The 18338-nt window shown below is 36.8% G+C and overlaps 1 protein-coding gene across 1 annotated transcript in view; it reads left to right on the top strand.

The window, feature by feature from the left end:
* Positions 1-411: 411 nt before the first annotated feature.
* Positions 412-18338, top strand: part of LOC150091165 (4-trimethylaminobutyraldehyde dehydrogenase A-like) — a 98566-nt gene continuing 80639 nt past the window's right edge. The window contains exons 1-2 of the mRNA XM_090382395.1: positions 412-554; positions 17092-17267. Coding sequence (XP_090238521.1) covers positions 17096-17267 — 172 coding nt within the window. The 5' untranslated portion in view covers positions 412-554; positions 17092-17095. The remainder of the gene's footprint in view (positions 555-17091; positions 17268-18338) is intronic.

Below are 18338 nucleotides of genomic sequence, written 5' to 3'. Positions count from 1 at the left end.
CACGCAACAGAATGAGTGTTGGCACGGTTAATCTTATCAGTACGATACGGGCTCAAAAGAGTTGAAAAGTGTTGTAAAAATTATGTTTTACCTGAAGAATTGCTTCGCAAAATAGGTACACAAGAAGCATATGATGAGGAGGTATTGAATTTCGAAATTAATTTAGATTTTTAGATATTGATTTTATATTAAAAACAGAAAAATAAATAACTATTTATATATACTATTTGTTTGTTTGTTTTTATTCACTACAAAGTACAAACAAATGAAAATTTAAAAAATTTGGCGGGTCAAGTGCTAAAAATAGCGGATTTTGAGTATGCGGCTAGCCGCATACTCAAAATGCGGTAATTTGAGTATGCGGAAATATTATTAAGAGTTGGCAACACTGCTAACAAGAGTCCTGCTTTATACATGTGAGAGTTGTGTGTCCATAGTCCGTGGTATTTTCTTATATCATATATGAAACCGCGTGGCTTTGATGTTCCTTGGGATACAATTTTATTTTTGCGTTTTCCATCTTTCGCAATTAGTAGAAAGATATCTGAAGAACCGTAAGTTTACTGAATCCCATATTCCGTGGAATGTTACAATAGAAATTCTACAGCTCGCGGAGAGAGTTAACGTAATGAGATAGTTGATTCCGGTACAAATTGTTTTGGCAGTAGATAGAGCGGGAAAAAAAATTAAATTTGCTGGTATAAGTATTAATAAAAAGACTATTTTTATTTTTCCAATCCATGTGTTATAAAGTGCCTTTCTATATATATATATATATATATATATATATATATATAGTTATTATAGTAAAAGTATAATATACTATATAGGTACTGAATATGTATATAAACATGACAGTATACAGCGGGCCATTGGGCCAAAAGAACTTATAAAGACTAAGATAGCCTGTCTAGGTCTACATTGCCATACCCTGAAAATAAACATAATTAGTATTAATATATAATATAGAATACAATAATGATTATGTAGCCAATTATTGATTTATAGATATTGTATATTTAATTATATATAATATAGATTGTATTCTATATTTTATATATTAATACTAATTATATGTTTATTTCCAGGGTATGGCAGTGTAGACCTACACAGGCTATCTTAGTCTTTATAAGTTCTTTTGGCCCAATGGCCCGCTGTATACTGTCATGTTTATATACATATTCAGTACCTATATATTATATACTTTTACTATATTGCAGACTGATGTAATGTTCAGTTTGCTATATATGGCATTAATCTCAACTTAATCTGATTAATGATGGCATTAATCATTAACTGATTAATCGAAATTATTGCATGGCCATGTCCCATCTATTGTGGTAAGCTGGCTCAAAATTTCTTATACTGTATTGTATTGCAATTTACGTACATATTCAGGCAGGATTATCCTTAGTAGGGTCAGTCTTGGTTGCAACGTCCAGATGCCATCTGAAAACAGACCCAAATCTCCACAATGAGGGGATCCAATCCAGACAAGCCGAAATCCGCCTTGATGATTTTTTTCCATCATTGAATTTTAACGCCCAGCCTCTCAGAATTCTAGAGCCACTAAATTGTCCAGCCGTGAAAGTGCTTTATAAGCCAAACATTTTTAATAATTAGCCCATTTTTCAGACTTTATCCCCAATGCAGGAATATATTTCTTGTATTAAATTTAATAATAGTAAAAGATTTGTATTGGTGCAAAATGTTATGAGGAAGCAATCATTGGTTGTGCCATTCTAATTGAAAACAGTAAACAATGCCAGCTCCCCTTCATTAACCTATTTCTTTCAAGTATTATTTGTCTAGTCCTTTAAATTTAGATGCACTGTCAGCTTCCACCAGAGTAGGTGGGAGTATATTCAAACAGCCAATAAGTTTTTGATGAAAGAAATATTTTTGGTCTCTTATATAATAAATCACACTCAGTTTAAATTTGTAATGTATGATGAGATATTTAATGAATCCCATCTTTACAATTAGCCTCTGTACCCAGAGGCTAATTCATGTATCATGTATCATATCAATGATATGATAAATGATATTGATGAAGGTATATCACACTTAATGTTCATGTTTTTAGCATTAGCAAAGGCACATGATGCAAGAAAGCAAGCTCATATAGCATCAGCCAAAAAAAAAAAAAAAATAACCCTATTTCACCCATCCACTCACTCACTCCAAATGTTTGTCAAGTTCTGCCTTGAATCTATTTAAGCTATCAACTTCTACGACAGATGGAAGTTTGTTCCACCAATCAACCACCCGCTGGCTAAAGGCAAACTTCCGCACATCTATCCTACAACTGTCATTCCTCAATTTGAATTTATGCCCTCAGGCAATTATTCTGAGCAAGAGGAAGAATCCCATCCACATTGAGCGTGCTCAAACCATTCAAGGCTTTATACACCTCAATCAGATAGATCACCTTGCAGGTGCCTAGTCTCCAGACACTGTAATTTGCAAAACTTGAGCCTTTCTTTGTAAGAGCAACCCTTTGTTTCATTCATTAATCGTGTTGCCCTTCTTTGTACTCGTTCCATCAGCTCTATATCCTTCTTAAAATGAGCCCTCCAGGCCTGTATATAGTACTCAAGGTGTGGCCTGACTATTGCCTTATACAAGGGGATAATCACCTCCTTATCCTTGGTAGAAAAATTCCTGTATATCATTGACAAGACACCATGAGCTACTCTTGTAGACCTCAATATATGCTCAGAAAACTTCATATTTGCCTGCACAATTACACCCAGGTCCTTTACATTCTCTACCACTTTCAGTGTGGTACCACAGAGTTTATACATTACTCTGGGATTACTGCTTCCCATACGTAGTACTTTACATTTGTCAATGTTAAACTTCATTTGCCACCTTTCAGCCCATCTGCTCAACTTATCTAGATACATTTGGAGTAGCATACTGTCATTAGTGTCATTAACAGCCCTGCCAACCTTCGTATCGTCTGCAAACGTGGACATTAAGCCTGATATACCATCATCAGTATCATTTATAAATACAGAAAACAACAATAGACCCAACACTGAAGGACTGAGGGACTCCACCAATAACATTAATCCACAAAGAGCAGTGTCCATTGATTACCACTCTGTCTTCTTCCACTCAACTATCCCTTTATCCATAGCAGCAATTTGCCTCCAATACCACACTGCTCCAATTTGTGTAGCAGTCCTCCATGTGCAATAGTATCAAAGGCTTTTCTAAGATCCAAATATATATGATATCAAAGTTATTCTTTGCATCTAGTTCCTTTGTGACTACATCATAGTATCTAATCAAATTAGTCAGGCAAGACTTCCCCTTTACAAACCCATGCTGGGTCCAAGCTATAACTGAAGTCTTGTCTAGATGATCATGCAATGCTTCTTTAACCAGTTCCTCCATTAATTTCCCTAGAACAGAAGTTAAACTAACAGGTCTGTAATTACCTGTCTCCCCCTTTGATCCTCTTTTGTGGATTGGGGTCACATTTGCGCATCTCCAATCCATGGGTACCTCCCCTGAGTCCAGGAAAGCTCTCATAATTATGGCTAAGAGTTTGCTTACTTCATTTGCCGCCTCCTTTAATATAATTCTATAGATTCCATCCACCCCAGGTGCCTTTCTTGTGTTTATCTTCAACAGTTTCTCCTGCACTTTACTCTCAGATATTACAAGATTATCTAGCTTACTGCTAGAGTTAAATACACCTCTGGCATTCTCCTCCCTGAATAACTCCTCATGTGTGAATGTCAATGCAAAATATTCATTTAGTTTGTTAGCTGCCTGAGCAGGATCATAAACAGTTGAACCATTGATATCAAGTGGACCAATCTGATTCATCCCCTTCCTTCTAGGGTTTACATAAGTAGGAAACTGCTGTTTTTCTTTGCATCCTTTGCCAAAGATTTCTAGTAATCTGCCTTTGCCTGCCTAACCTCCTTTGTAACTTGGTTACAGACCAGCTTATATCTGTCATAGGCTTCCATGTCACCTATTAATTTATATGTATCCCATGCATTTTTCTTCTCTGCCACATGTCTACTTATTTCATCTGACATCCATTGAGGCCTAAATCTTGAACAATATTTCTTTGTTGTATGAAAAGCCTAGTAGCTTCCAAGATTAATTCTTTGAATGCTTCCCATTTTGAATTTGCTGTTGGTAACATCATCAGTTGGTTCCACCTTATAGAATTTAAATACTGTCTCAGACCACCGTAGTCACCTTTACAAAAGCAAAAACCCTTTACTTTACCTTTGATGGTAGTTATCTCTTTGAGTAAATACCACTTCAGCACACTGTGATCACTGCCATCTATTGGTTCCTTTATCTGCAAATTCTTGATGCACGAAGAATCACTATTGATAATCAGGTCAACAGTATTAGTCCCTCTATTTGCCCCCCGAACATGCTACTTTAGAAAACAATCATCCAATAAATCCACAAAAGCCTTGCTAGTGTGAGTGACCAACCCACAAATTCCAGTCAATATCGCAGAAATTAAAATCCCCCATTATAAGACACTCAAATTTACTGGCCCACTCTATTTCTCTGCACAATTGCTCATTATACTCATCAGATTCATTGGGCCTATAACACAAATCTACTCTCATTTTTCCTTTCCCAGTGCTTATGTCACACCAAACCGACTCAACATTGCACTGTTCACCCACATCAATTGGATGCACTTCCTTAGATTTTGTGTGTGTCTTAACTAACAGCCCCTTCTCACTTTCTGTCTGTCTGTCTGTCTATCCTTTCTGTACACATTGTACTCTCCAAATTCCAGTTCTGCACTACTTATGTCTGTGTGACACCATGTCTGTGATATCCCAACAATATCTGCCTTTGATGTCTTGACTAGTACTTCAAGCTCATTGAATTTATATTTATTAACTGTACTCCTTGTATCCCCAGAGAAACGTACCAAGTTGGTACGTTTCTCTGGGGTTACTTCTACCCATATGCAGTACAGGGTAAAGTTTGTACTATTGATGTGAGAAGTTGGAATGTAATGTGCTTTCATCAGTGAAACTATGAATATGATTTTTTTTTTTTTCTTTTTATGTAAACCCCAAACACGAGAGGTATTAGAACCTATAGTAATTAGTACCGTGCTTGGGTTGGAGATTGAGAAGACAAAAGATATTTGTTGACATTGGACTTGAACTTCTGTAGACTGTAATTTGCAGGAAATACATATGAAGGATGGTTGTTCCAGAAAACGGCAATTGAATGACTAAACGAGGAAGATGAAAAGTTGGTTCTGTGAGTTTGAAGTTGGACAGTAAATGGATGTTGGCTGGTGGTGGCACGTGTTCGGACTGTTTTGAAAGAGAGAGCGGGAATTATAGAAGCCAATTCAGAAGAACAGTGCCCATGGAAGTATCTGTAGAAGAGGCATGCAGCAGAAACAGTACGTCTATGAGAAAGCGAATGGAGAGACTCTGTTAGAGATGAATCATTTATTAACCTAACTGCCCTCTTCTGAATGGAATCAAGAAGCCTAAGAGAGGTTTTGGGAGCACCACCACAGATGTGGGAACAATATTCCATGGCAGGGCAGATTTGCGATTTATACAGAGTGAGCAGGTGTTTGGAAGATAAGTAACGCCGAGAGCGAAAGAGAAAACCAAGTTTTTTAGATGCAGAGGAAGCAATATTTGTAATGTGCTTGTGCCAAGAGAGATTAGAAGTCAGGGTAATCCCCAAAAGAGATATATCATTTTGCCTAGAAATCAGAGTGTCACTAAAGATAAGCATAGGAGCAGAAGAATCCTTTTTGCGAGATATAAGACAAGACTGAGTTTTAGAAGGGTTGAAATCAACTAAGTTGTCTTTGCCCCACTGGAGAATTACCTGAAGATCGGCATTTAAAAAATTGATAGCAGATTTTCGAGAAGTTGAAGCTGATTGAGCAGGACAACGTTTCTCAAAATGTAAAGTGGAATGCAATGTGCTATCATTGGCAAAACTATGGATAGGATTTTCAGTCAATGGAAGAAGGTCATTAATATACAAGAGGAAAAGAGTGGGGGAAAGAACTGAACCTTGGGGGACACCGGCATTATTGGAGAAGTTAGAAGACAGAGAGCCATCATCCTCATTGAGCGATCAGAGAGAAAACTGGATAACCAATTACTAAAAACATTTGGCAAACCATAAGATGGAAGCTTGTTTAGAAGACCTTTATGCCAAACACGATTGAAAGCCTTTGAGATGTCAAGAGCAACTGCTTGTGTTTCACTGAACCTTTCCATTGAATTAGTCCATAAATGGATAACATAAGCCAGAATATCACCAGTGGATCGACACTGACGGAATCCATACTGGCGATCATTGATCAAACGGAAGGTTTCTAGGTAGTTTGAGTTGGTGGTTAATTGATTTCTCCATTACTTTAGAAAGAGTAGAAGTAATTGCAATGGGACGATAATTGGATGGGAGGGATTTGTCACCCTTTTTAGGAACTGGCTGGATATGAGCAAATTTCCAAGCAGAAGGAAAAACACCTTTGGAATAAGAAAGTGAAAAAAGGCGGCAAGGAATAGGAGTAAATTCAGGAGCACAGGTTTTGAGAACAAGTGGAGAAATACCATCGGGGCCTGGAGCTTTCTTAGCATCAAGATTCTTCAAAATCCTTGTGACATCCTTTTGACAGAAGACCACAGGAGGCATTGAATGGAGCGTCTTGGGAATGGTGGGAGGTGTTTTACCAAGATCATTAATACAGGAGTTGGAAGAAAAATGGGATGCTAGCAGGTCAGCTTTATCCTTGGCTGAAGTGACAACAGAACCATCTGGTTTGGACAGAGGTGGGAGCAGAGATGGGCAAAAGTTGCGGCCAAATAGCTTTGGCAAGAGACCAAAATGCTCGGCTACCATTAGGGCAAGAAGCAAGTTTTCTACTCTTAGCCTGTTCAAACTCTAGTTTGGACTGGTTTGCAGTCAGTGTTAGAAGGTTGTTAATATACAAGAGGAAAAGAGCAGGAAAAAGAACAGAAGCTTCTCAGCCATCAGCATTAGTTGAGAAGTTAGAACACAGATAGCCCTCTACCATTGCCTGCAGCAAGCACTCAGAGAGAAAGCTGGCCACCGAGTTGTAAAAAACTTCTAAATAACCTCCCACCTTATGGCAAGCCATAAGGTGGGAGGTTATTTAGAACGGTGCTACTCAAAGTGTGGTCCACAGACTGGTACTGGCCCATGAACTTTTTTGCTACCAGTCCGCAACGAATTGGAAATTGGCCTTGGATGTTACCAGTCCCCGACGATTTGTCCGTTACTGGCCCGTGACAGATTGAATATAAAAGAAACTGGTCCTTCACCAAAGATAGTTTGAGAAGCACTGATTTAGAAGACCTTTATGCCAAACATGATCAAAAGTTCTTGAAATGCCAAGAGTAATTTCTTGAGTTTCACAAAACCTTTTCATTGAATTTATCTAAAGATGCGAAACATAAGCCAGTCTGTCACCAGTGGATTCATACTCATGGAATCCATATTAGTGATAGTCAGGGCCTATCATACCCCTAGGCAAACAAGGCAATTGTCTTGGGCCTGGTCTCCTCGAATCATAAAATAAAATTTTTTATTTGCAATTCAAAAAACACAGAATTCTACCATAGTGCCCCATCTGTCATTGCAAGAACCTTAAAACTACCGATAAGAAGCAGCAACTGTTCTTCCTTGGCGATTACAGCCACACAAAATGCCTTCTTCCGGAAACTTTCAGAGTTACCTTTATTCATTTCTGGCAATTTTTCTTTAGCCATCGGTGAGTCTACTGGAGTCTAGATAAGCACATGAACCGAGTTATTGCTACTTATGTGTGTGAATGCGTGTATACACCACTGGTGTTATCAGACTTTAGCCCAGGGGCCCAACTTTTTCCTACTCGCAACCCCAAAATTATACATGACAATTACATGCAACCCCATCATTCATCGCAATGCCTTTTAAATGTGCCATTTGTTCCATGACTTCACAAGACGGCATCAAAACCAATCCATTTATCATTATTATTATTAATCCAAAAACATTAAATGTCATTCCATAATAAACATTTTTACTGGTGCCCCAAAAATACTTTTGCCTGGGTCCACATATCTTCAAGTTAGGCCCTGGTGATAGTTGATCTGATGGAAGGTTTGAGATAGTGTAAGATTTGGCAGTGATGGATTTCTCCATTGCTCTAGAAAGAGGAAAGGAAAATTCAGTGGGGTGATAAGTGGAAGGGAGGGACATCTTGTTCTTTTAGGAATTGGCCAAATATTAACTTCTCTTAACATCAGCTTCTCTTAAACATTCTGTATTGCAAATCTTTGGAGGCATTGGAGTGTGTTTGGTATGGTAGAAGTCCATTTGCCAAGGTCATGAATACAAGGGTTAAAAGAATAGTGGTACTTATGTCAGCCTTTTTTTATAATTCAGAATGCAGTAGAACTATCAGGTTGTAATAGAGGTGGATGTATGGGTGGACAGAATTTGTGGCTAGTAGCATTTGGCAAGAACAGAATGCTTGACTAACATTTAGATAAGAAGCAAGTTTTCTAGTTATTCAAAATTTATTTTGATTGATTTGTAATTTTTTGCAAACTTTATAGTAGGTAGAAAATGAAGCTGGAGATTTTGATACAAGCCAATTGCAATATGCTATAGTCTTATCTTGAAAAGCCTTAGTACATTTATTGGGGGAACCAAGGTTTAGATAAAAGATGAGATTTTAAGGTGGAATGCAGACTGAATGCATTTGTTCCTACAAGATGGGATCTGACCAAACATTAGAATCAGGTTTTAAAATGGCAATTCAGTCAAGGTAAAGAGAATTCTTGTAATTCTTAGTGAATCAAGGCTGAGAATGGGTATGAGAGAGAGAGAGGCACCATTAGAGAAAGACACGATCATGTTGTGATTTGAGGTACCTAGAGAATTATTAGCACTGATAGTTTACTTTGAAGGGTTGTTGGCAAAAAAAAGATGGAGTGTCAGGTGTTTAGTTAGGATTGTCTAGTATTCTGGTGGGTAAATGCACAAGTTATATAAGGTTATTAAAATAATTGCCTCAGAATCTTGAAAGGCTGTGTCCATGTAACTAGAAAGCTTAACCTGGCTTGAGTTTGAACATTAAAATAAACAAGGAGAATCACTGCACTGTTAGGAAAGTTAGATTGGAGAAAGTTAAGTTTTAGAGAAAGGAAGCTAAAGTTCTGAGTGATTTGTTTAGCTGGGAGAAAGGCAACAAATGAATTTGACAGATTAGGGTAAAGAGATTTTAAACCAGAGGAGATTCCAGATTAGGAAGTTTCTGACAAGGAATATCAGAATAGACATATGCCAAATACTACCTTTAAAGTGGAAGAAATCACAGTGAATAATTATAATAATTATGGAAACTGAAATGAGTGGTGTTTGGAGGTAACCGATAATTAAGATTCTGTTAGAAAATGTAAGTGGGGTTGGTCAGATCTGGTGAAAAATGGACATCTTTAAGGTTGGAACTGAGACTGTATATTTGTGAAATGAATGAAGAAGTTTTTTGAAAGGTCTTTTTTGTGAATTAATGAAATTTTTGGATATGGCACACAGACTGCAAGAATATACCCAACTGCTTGACATAATGTAACCTCAACAGTGCTTCCTGCATACACTCTACTTGGACTGCTTCCAGTCACTAACTGACAGAGTACAGGTAGCAAGGTTATATACTGGTTGATCCAGATGATTTGTAGAGAGTTATCAATAGGTTTGGTTAAATGGACTACATACAGTATGTATAGACTGTGTTTTAGACTTTATAAAGTCATTATGACTCCTAAAAGCAGGATTAATTTGATTAATAAGATAAAATTAAGATTTTTACAAGTACACATAGATAATGGTGAAGATTCTAAGGCCAAAATCACTGAACAGTTTGGCACTCCTAAGGGTGCACTGTTCACTATTCTGAAAGATTGAAAACAGATTGGAAGCATAGAGAAATCTGCTGCACTAGGTAGAATCAGAGCATGAAAGATGAAGTATGCAGCTCTTGAAAAGATACCCTTAGAATGGCTAATTATAATGTGTGCAAAAGAACGGTTCCACAGACAAAAAACTTTTAAAACCTAAGACTGAATCGTTTGTGCATCAGATGAATATTGAAGGTTTCAAATCTTTTGGTGAGTGAGTGGTTGCAGAAATTTAAGACTTATCATGGACTGTTTTTTTTTTTTTTATTTGAAAAAAATGTGCATCAAAAGTATAGCTGTTAATACTGAAGCTAGGAAGGAAGGAATGGAAGGAGAGTTATTTAAAAAATAGTTTGTTTGCATATGACCAGAACATCTTCAACATCATCTTTGCTCTAGAGCAGAGGTTTCCAACCACCAGTACGTGAACCAATACCGGTACGTGGGCTGTGAATGAAACCACCTGCAATTTCCCTCATGGAAGAGTAAACTTTTTTAAATGTTAATATCTTACTAAAGCCAAAACTTCTTTTTATTTTTCACAGTTCTTATCTATACAAGTATTTCAGTCTTTCTTCTTGGAAAATATACCTCTTTTCTTTCTTGTACTTCTTAATTCATAGAACTTTATCTCTTTATTTCCCCTCTTTTTTCTTAGAGAGATAAAGAGATAGAACTTTATCTCTTTATTTCCCCTCTTTTTTCTTTTTATTTTATACGGTCAGTCTTCCCTCAGAGGTTGATTAGTGAACATTAAAAGTAGTGTTTGCAGTTGTAGTGATTTCACAGGTAATTTGAAATTTAGATCATTAGAAATTACGACATACTGCTATCCTAATTATTATATTTTGATTCCAGTGATAAAATTAATGCTTTTAAAAGAAAATTAAAACTAATGGAAGAGCAGGTATTAAAAAACAATATGAGCATGTTGTCTTCACTTCACGAATTTTATCCAAGAAAATAACATATCTATGACCAAAAATGTAACCAACGAAATCTACAAACATATAAAATCTTTACACACAAGTTCTGAAAAATATTTCCAGGAAGACTACTGCATAGAATTGGATTAGGAACCATTTCACATTCTTGAGTGAGATCCGAGAAGATGTATTGCACAAGGAATCATTTGTAGATTTAGTGTTTGACGGGGGCTTAATGCTGAAGTTCATAAGAGTTCAAACTTAACAAAATTTTGGCTTCAAGAATATCCCCTACTTTCTGAGTAGGCATTGAAAGTTTTAATGCCATTTAATTTAACTTACTTGTATGTGGCTGGATTTTCAGGAATGACTGCAATGAAAAATAAATATATAACTTCGATGAAATTGACACTCAGTCCAGATATCCATTCGCTAGTAAAAGCAAAACAGATTCGAAACAGAAACAAAAAAATTCAAGTAAAGAGGAAAATGTTTAAACCACATGTTATGTGAAAATATAAAAACTTCATTTATAAATTGTATTTTCTTAATTAAATAAATGTTTTTCTGTTTTTAGTAGAATCGCTTGGTTTTTCTTACCTAATTATTTATGTGACTTTTCAAAACAGACTTATGTACTCATTAATTAACACACTGGTACGTCATAAGATACCAATGTGGTTGACTGGTTGACCAGTATGTGGGTGTATAAAGGTTGGGAACCTTTGCTCTAGAGACTAAACATGGCTTAGATCAAGGGTCCAGTAATCAAAGTGGTGATACTGCACTGTGTGAAGAGAGTCACCTGCCTCCTAGTTCATGCCACTAACCTGCAACTTTGCAGTGACTCCTCTAACCTTTGTGATTAAAGGGTCACTGAATCCTGAAGGCTTCCTCTATGGTATGGCCAAAACCATTGCACCTTCTTTAAATGAAGTCCAATTTGTCACCTTGAATGATGCAATGAATGAAGCTTCTCATCCTTTTTCTTTATTAATCATGATAATAGGGAAGAAATTTTTGAGGATGTGTGCCATCACTTAAACTTAGAGGGAAACATGCCGTGAAAACTATGCTGAGGCAAATGCAGACATTATTATAGAGAGAGAGAGAGGAATCACAAAGAAAGAAAATGATGATATCCAGCTCAGGACTCTAGGTGTGCCAAGCCCATACTCACCAGATGTATTTCAGGATATGCATAAATGAAGATGAACTTATTTAGAACTCAGATGATGATGGTAATTTATAGTGATGAAGAAGCAGATCCTACTTTAGCTGAGCATGTTGAAGGATGCTCATCAAGTATTAGAACTTGTGCATTCTGTTTTTAAGCACAACTTCACCGTGAGAGTGAATTAACCACTCTCAGTTGGCTTCGCTGTTCTTTTTTAAACATTCTGCCATTGAAAGAGACTATTTTGACAGATTATTTTAAACTGTGAAACCAATTCCTCTGTCCTTGATATATATATGTACATACACATATGCATATACACGTTACATTAGCATTAGTAGAGGCATATGATGCAAGAAAACAAGCTTATGCAGCATCAGCTAAAGAAAAAAAAAAAAAAAAACCCCTCCCATTTCACCCCTCCATTCATTCCAAATGCCTGTCCAGCACAGCCTTAAATTTTTTTTAGGCTATTAGCTTCCACAACAAAAGATGGAAGCGATTCCACCAATCAACTACCCGCTGGCTAAAGGGAAATTTCTGCACATCTATTCAACAACTATCTTTCCTCAATTTGAAACTGTGCCCCCCTCTGTTCTTAGTCTGAGCAAGAGGAGGAATCCCATCAGCATTCTCAACCCATTCAAGGCCTTATACACCTCAATCAGATCATCTCGCAGGTGCCTACTCTCCAAGCATTGCAATTTGCAGAACTTAAGCTTTTCTTGGTAAGAGCACTGCTTTGCTCCCCTCACCAATCTTGTTGCCCTTCTTTGTACTCGTTATAGCAACTCTATATCCTTCCTAAGGTGTGGCCTGACCATTGCCTTGTATAACGGGATAATCACCTCCCTGTCCATGCTAGCAAAATTTCTATATATCATTGACAAGACTCCATGACCTGCTCTGGCAGCCCCTCTGCACTGCTCAGCGAACTTCATATTTGACTGCACAATTACCCCCAGGTCTTTTTCACTTTCCACTTCCTTGAGTGTAGTGCCACACAGTTGGTATGTTTCTCTTTGGTTACTGCTACCCATATTCAGTACTTTGCATTTGTCAATGTTAAACTTCATTTGCCACTTCGCAGCCAATTTTCCCAACTTATCTAGATCCAGCTGGAGTAGCATTCTATTATTACTGTCATTGACAACCCTGCCAATCTTTATATCATCTGCAAACTTGGACATTAAACCCTGATATACCTTCATCAATATCATTGATAGATATACAAAACTACAATGGGCCCCTGTGGAACTCCACTAATAACATTTGTCCACGAAGAGCAGTGTCCATTGATAACCACTCTGTCGTCTCCCACTCGACCATCACTTTTCCATTGTAGCAACTTACCCTTAATGCTGTACCTCTCCAATTTGTACAGCAGTCTTCCATGTGCAACAGTATCAAAAGCTTTCCTGAAATCCAAGTATATGATATCAAAATTATTTTTGGCATTCAGTTCCTTTGTGATTACATCATAGTATACAATCAAATTGGCCAGACAAGACCTCCCTTTAACAAACCCATGCTGTCTTAACTATTACTGCAGTCCTGTCTAGATGATCCTGCAATGCTTCTTTAGCCAACGATTCCATTATTTTCCCTGGAACACAAATTAATCTAACAGGTCTGTGGTTACTTGTGTCACCTTTTGAACCCCGCTTTGTGAATTGGTGATACATTTGCATACCTCCAGTCCATGGGAACCTCCCCTGAGTCCAAGGAAGCTCTCATAATTATGGGTTAGGGTTTTCTTACTTCCTTTGCTGCCTCCTTTAATATAACTGGATAGATCCCGTCCACCCTTGGTGCCTTCCTTATGTTTAACTTCATCAATTTCTTCTCCACTTTGCTCTGTTATTACAAAATCATATAGCTCCGTTAGCATTTGATAACTCCTCATGTGTGAATGTAGATGCAAAATACTCATTCAGTTTATCAGCTACATGAGCATGATCATCAATAGTCAACCCATCTATGTTAAGTTGTCCAATCTGATTCATCCCTTTCCTTCTAGAATTTACATAAATAAAGAACTCTTTCCTGTTTTTCTTTGCATCCTTTGCCAAGGATTTCTCGTGCCTTCACCTGCCTAACCTCCTTTGTAACTTGATTACAGATTATACCTGCCATAGACTTTTGTATCACTTGATACTTTATATGCATCTCATACATTCTTCTTCTCTGCCACGAGTCTCATTAATTCATCTGATATTCATTTAGGCCTAAACCTTGAACAATATTTCTTAGTTGTAATGAAAAGTCTAGTAGCCTCCAAAATTAAGTGCCTGAAGGCATTAATTTTGGAGGCTACTAGACTTTTCCCATTTAGAATTCAACATTGGTAACATCATCAGTTGATCCCAATGTACAGAATTTAAAAACTGTCTGAGACCCCTGTAGTCACCTTTACGAAAGCAAAAGTCCTTCCCTATAGCCTTGATGGTAGTTACAGATTTAAGTAATTCCCACATTAGCATTAGTAGAGGCATATGATGCAAGAAAGCAAGCTTATGCAGCATCAGCCAAAAAAAAAAAAAACCGCTCCCATTTCACTCCCTCCGTTCGTTCCAAATACCTATCCAGCTCAGTCTTAAATTTATTTAGGCTATCAGCTTCCACAACAAAGGATGGAGGTCTGTTCCACCAACCAACTACCCACTGGCTAAAGGCAAACTTCTGCACATCTATCCTACATCTGTCTTTCCTCAATTTGAATTTATGCCCTCTCGGGTGATTATTCTGAGCAAGAAAGAGGAAGAATCCTGTCAACATTGAGCATGCTCAAACCATTCAAGTCTTTATACACCTCAATCAGATCACCTTGCAGGTGCCTTGTCTCCAGACACTGTAATTGGCAAAATTTTAGCCTTTCTTCGTAAGAGCAACCCTTTGTTCCATTCACTAATCTTGTTGCCCTCTGTACTCGTTCCAACAGCTCTACATCCTTCTTAAAATGAGGCCTCCAGACCTGTATATAGTACTCAAAGTGTGGCCTGACCGTTGCCTTTTACAAGGGGATAATCACCTCCTTATCCCTTCTAAAAAAAATTCCTGTATATCATTGACAAGACACTATGAGCTACTCTTGCAGACCATCTGCACTGCTCATAAATCTTCATATGTACTTGCACAATTACCCCAAGGTCCTTTTTGCTCTCTATCACTGTCAGTGTAGTACCACTGAGTTTATACGTTACTCTGGGGTTACTGCTTCCCATATGTAGTACTTTACATTTGTCAATGTTAAAGTTCATTTGCCACCTCTCAGCCCATCTGCTCAACTTTTCTGGATCCTGTTGCGGCAGCATACTGTCATTAGTGTCCTTAACAACCCTGCCAACCTTTGTATCATCTGCAAACTTAGACATTAAGCTTGATCAGTAAATTGTGATCTTGATCAGGACATCGATACATTCTGATCACTGTCACCCAGAGGTTTCTTTATCTGCAAATTCTTAATGCATGAATAATCACTGCTGATAATCAGATCAAGAGTATTACTCCCTCTGGTTGCCTCTCGAACATATTGCTGTAGAAAACAGTCATCCAATAAATCCACAAAAAGTCTTGCTAGTGTGCGAGTGACCAATCCACAAGTTTCAGTCAATATCCGGAAAGTTAAAATCCCCCATTATAAAAAGACATTCTGATTTACTGGCCCACTCTATTTCTCTGCACAATTGCTCATTATACTCATCAGATTCATTAGGCCTATAACACACACCTACTCTCATTTTTCCTTTCCCAGTGCTTATTTCAGACCAAACAGACATATGTACTACTGTATACAGTAATTACTGTACATATGAAATTTATGAATTAACCTTACTGTGCTGTACAATCATTGCAAAATGTCTTCATTTTCATGTTTTGTACATATTCTGAATTAGGTTATTCCAATTTGGATTAGTAAAATTACATTAAATTTTCAAACTTTTCTTTGTTCCTTTGCCAATTTTATGAACTGTCAATAAAATATACCTTCAATATAACAACTGTTATTCTCATTTCTTTGGGGGGGGAGGTTGCTATAAAGAGCTACAACTGTGCATGCATGTGTATATATAGCATGCCTACAGTATTTTACTTTAATTCTAAGGCCCCCTCCATAGCCAGGTGGGCAGGAGCAGCAGTGCGTAGCACACGCTGCTTGATTAGATCGGGGTTCGAGCCCGTGACCACCAAATATGGAGGATGCGGAAAGGTCAGGGAATGACCACCACATATCCCCGGAGCAATATGGCCTTAGTTGCTAATGCTCCTAAAAACCAAACAACAACAACAACTTTAATTCTAGCAACTAAGTTTTGTAAGTGGTTCAAATGGGCTGGTACAAATTTTTGATCCCTGCAGCTTTTTTAAAGATGTTACAAAGAACTGAACAAGAATCTAAATGCAGCCAATACCCAAACAATACTGAATACTGCATTCAGTATTGTTTGTAGTACTGAATGCATTATTCAAAGCAATGTTTAATAATAGAAAAAAAATCATGACTTTCATAAAAAGGGAATTCCAAACTTCAGCTAACATTTTCCCATGATGTCAGTCAATTACCATAAAATTTCATAAACTGCAAATGTCATTTTCGAAAAGAAGTTAGGCCTCGTTGTTAGCTAGCTGTAACTTAAATATGCTTTAAACTTAAAAGCATTTTAACACTAACACATACACACTGTATGTGAGTTACACTGTCCGCTAGTTCATTGTTTGAATTGAATGTTCAATGTACTCTTGTAGTTGCTAATTCCTTCCTGTTATTTTTAAGGACTTCAGATCACATCAAGACAATAAATGTAAGTATAAACAGTACTTTAAGTAGTGAGTAGGAACAATAGGTCACAATGTTTGTAGGAATTTTTCCACCACTCATTATCTTGTTGGTCACTAAATGTATTATGCCACAACAAAATTGAGCTGCCCATTCTAGTATGACTGTAATTGTAATCTTATAACTAATTAGCTATGTATATTTACTTATTATACTTTACACATAGTTTTGCTATTTGCTTTCTCTAACTGTTTTTAGGTAAATGTCCATTCTTACTACTTTGAAGCATGTTGTAGGGAATCAGACTGTATACCCTAAAATTGCTAAAAGATATTTTACAATGGCAATACATGGACCTTTCAATTTTATCAATGGTGAGAGATCTGAAGCAGTTGATGTTACCCATTATATTGAAGTTATTCAACCAGCTACAGGTAAGTTAATATAAAGAAATACCATCCATATAAAAGAAACAATATCATTTTCTCATTTATCTGGATGGTATTGTACATTAATTGGCATTTGTAAAGCCTATCTAAAAATAACAATTTGAAAAATAACTTTTTTTATATAATAAGAGGCTCTTGCATAACATATAAGGTATTCTACAAATGTGATACATGGACAATTGTAAATGTTAAATCAATTTATGTTTAACAGGTTATTTTCATAATAAAAGCAGCCACTTTAGGAGTTAGTGTTTTGAATATGCAGCTGGTATTATTATTATTATTAGAGGGCCCAAAATAATTATGAATATAGTGGATAATTTTTTAAAATTTAGTTAGAATAGTATCGTTCAGTATATTTGCATTATTTGAATTATGCAAAATAATGCAACTTATTTTGCAATATACCATGCCAGTTTTAATATAGGCATCCTGTATGTGGAAAGCATTAATTTTAATTTTTGGCTGTTTATCTTATTTTATTAACTAGAAATACTCACCTGTTTTTTTTTTTTTTTTTTGGTTTTTTTTTATGAGAACCCCAAACAGTAATTCTTAATTGTTTATATAGTAATGTTAGACTTGTCGTCAAAACAATGAGCGAATTCAAACTGATGGTTAAAACAAGTAACGCAGACATAATAGGGCTTACGGAAACGTGATGCCACCCAGAAATAGGGGATGATGAGTTTCAGTACGGCTTGTATAAGGTATTTAGGAAGGATAGGGTAGATAGAAGGGGTGATGGGGTAATGCTTCTTATCAGAAGCAGCCTGAGTGCGACGATTGCTTTCCGGGATTCAGATGTTTCACGTGCTAGTATAGAATCTGTATGGTGTGAGATAATTGGAAACAGGTATAATGCGAGTAGGGTAATCTACAGACCAGATGATTGTGGAGATTATGACGAAAGCCTCTACATGCAAATGGAATGGGCAAGTAAGCGTCAGTGTCTTATTATGGGTGATTTCAATTTGCCTCTAATTGATTGGAGTAAATGGGAAGGAAACTTGACGTGGGGAACAAAATTTTTAAATCAACTAGACGACTGTTATT

The sequence above is a fragment of the Mastigoproctus giganteus genome, chromosome 1 (assembly GCF_048544385.1).
Source record: "Mastigoproctus giganteus isolate SK-2022 chromosome 1, ASM4854438v1, whole genome shotgun sequence".
NCBI classification, from domain to species: domain Eukaryota; kingdom Metazoa; phylum Arthropoda; class Arachnida; order Uropygi; family Thelyphonidae; genus Mastigoproctus; species Mastigoproctus giganteus.
Note: the sequence above shows the minus strand (reverse complement) of the source record. Positions and strands in the feature narration are given on the sequence as shown.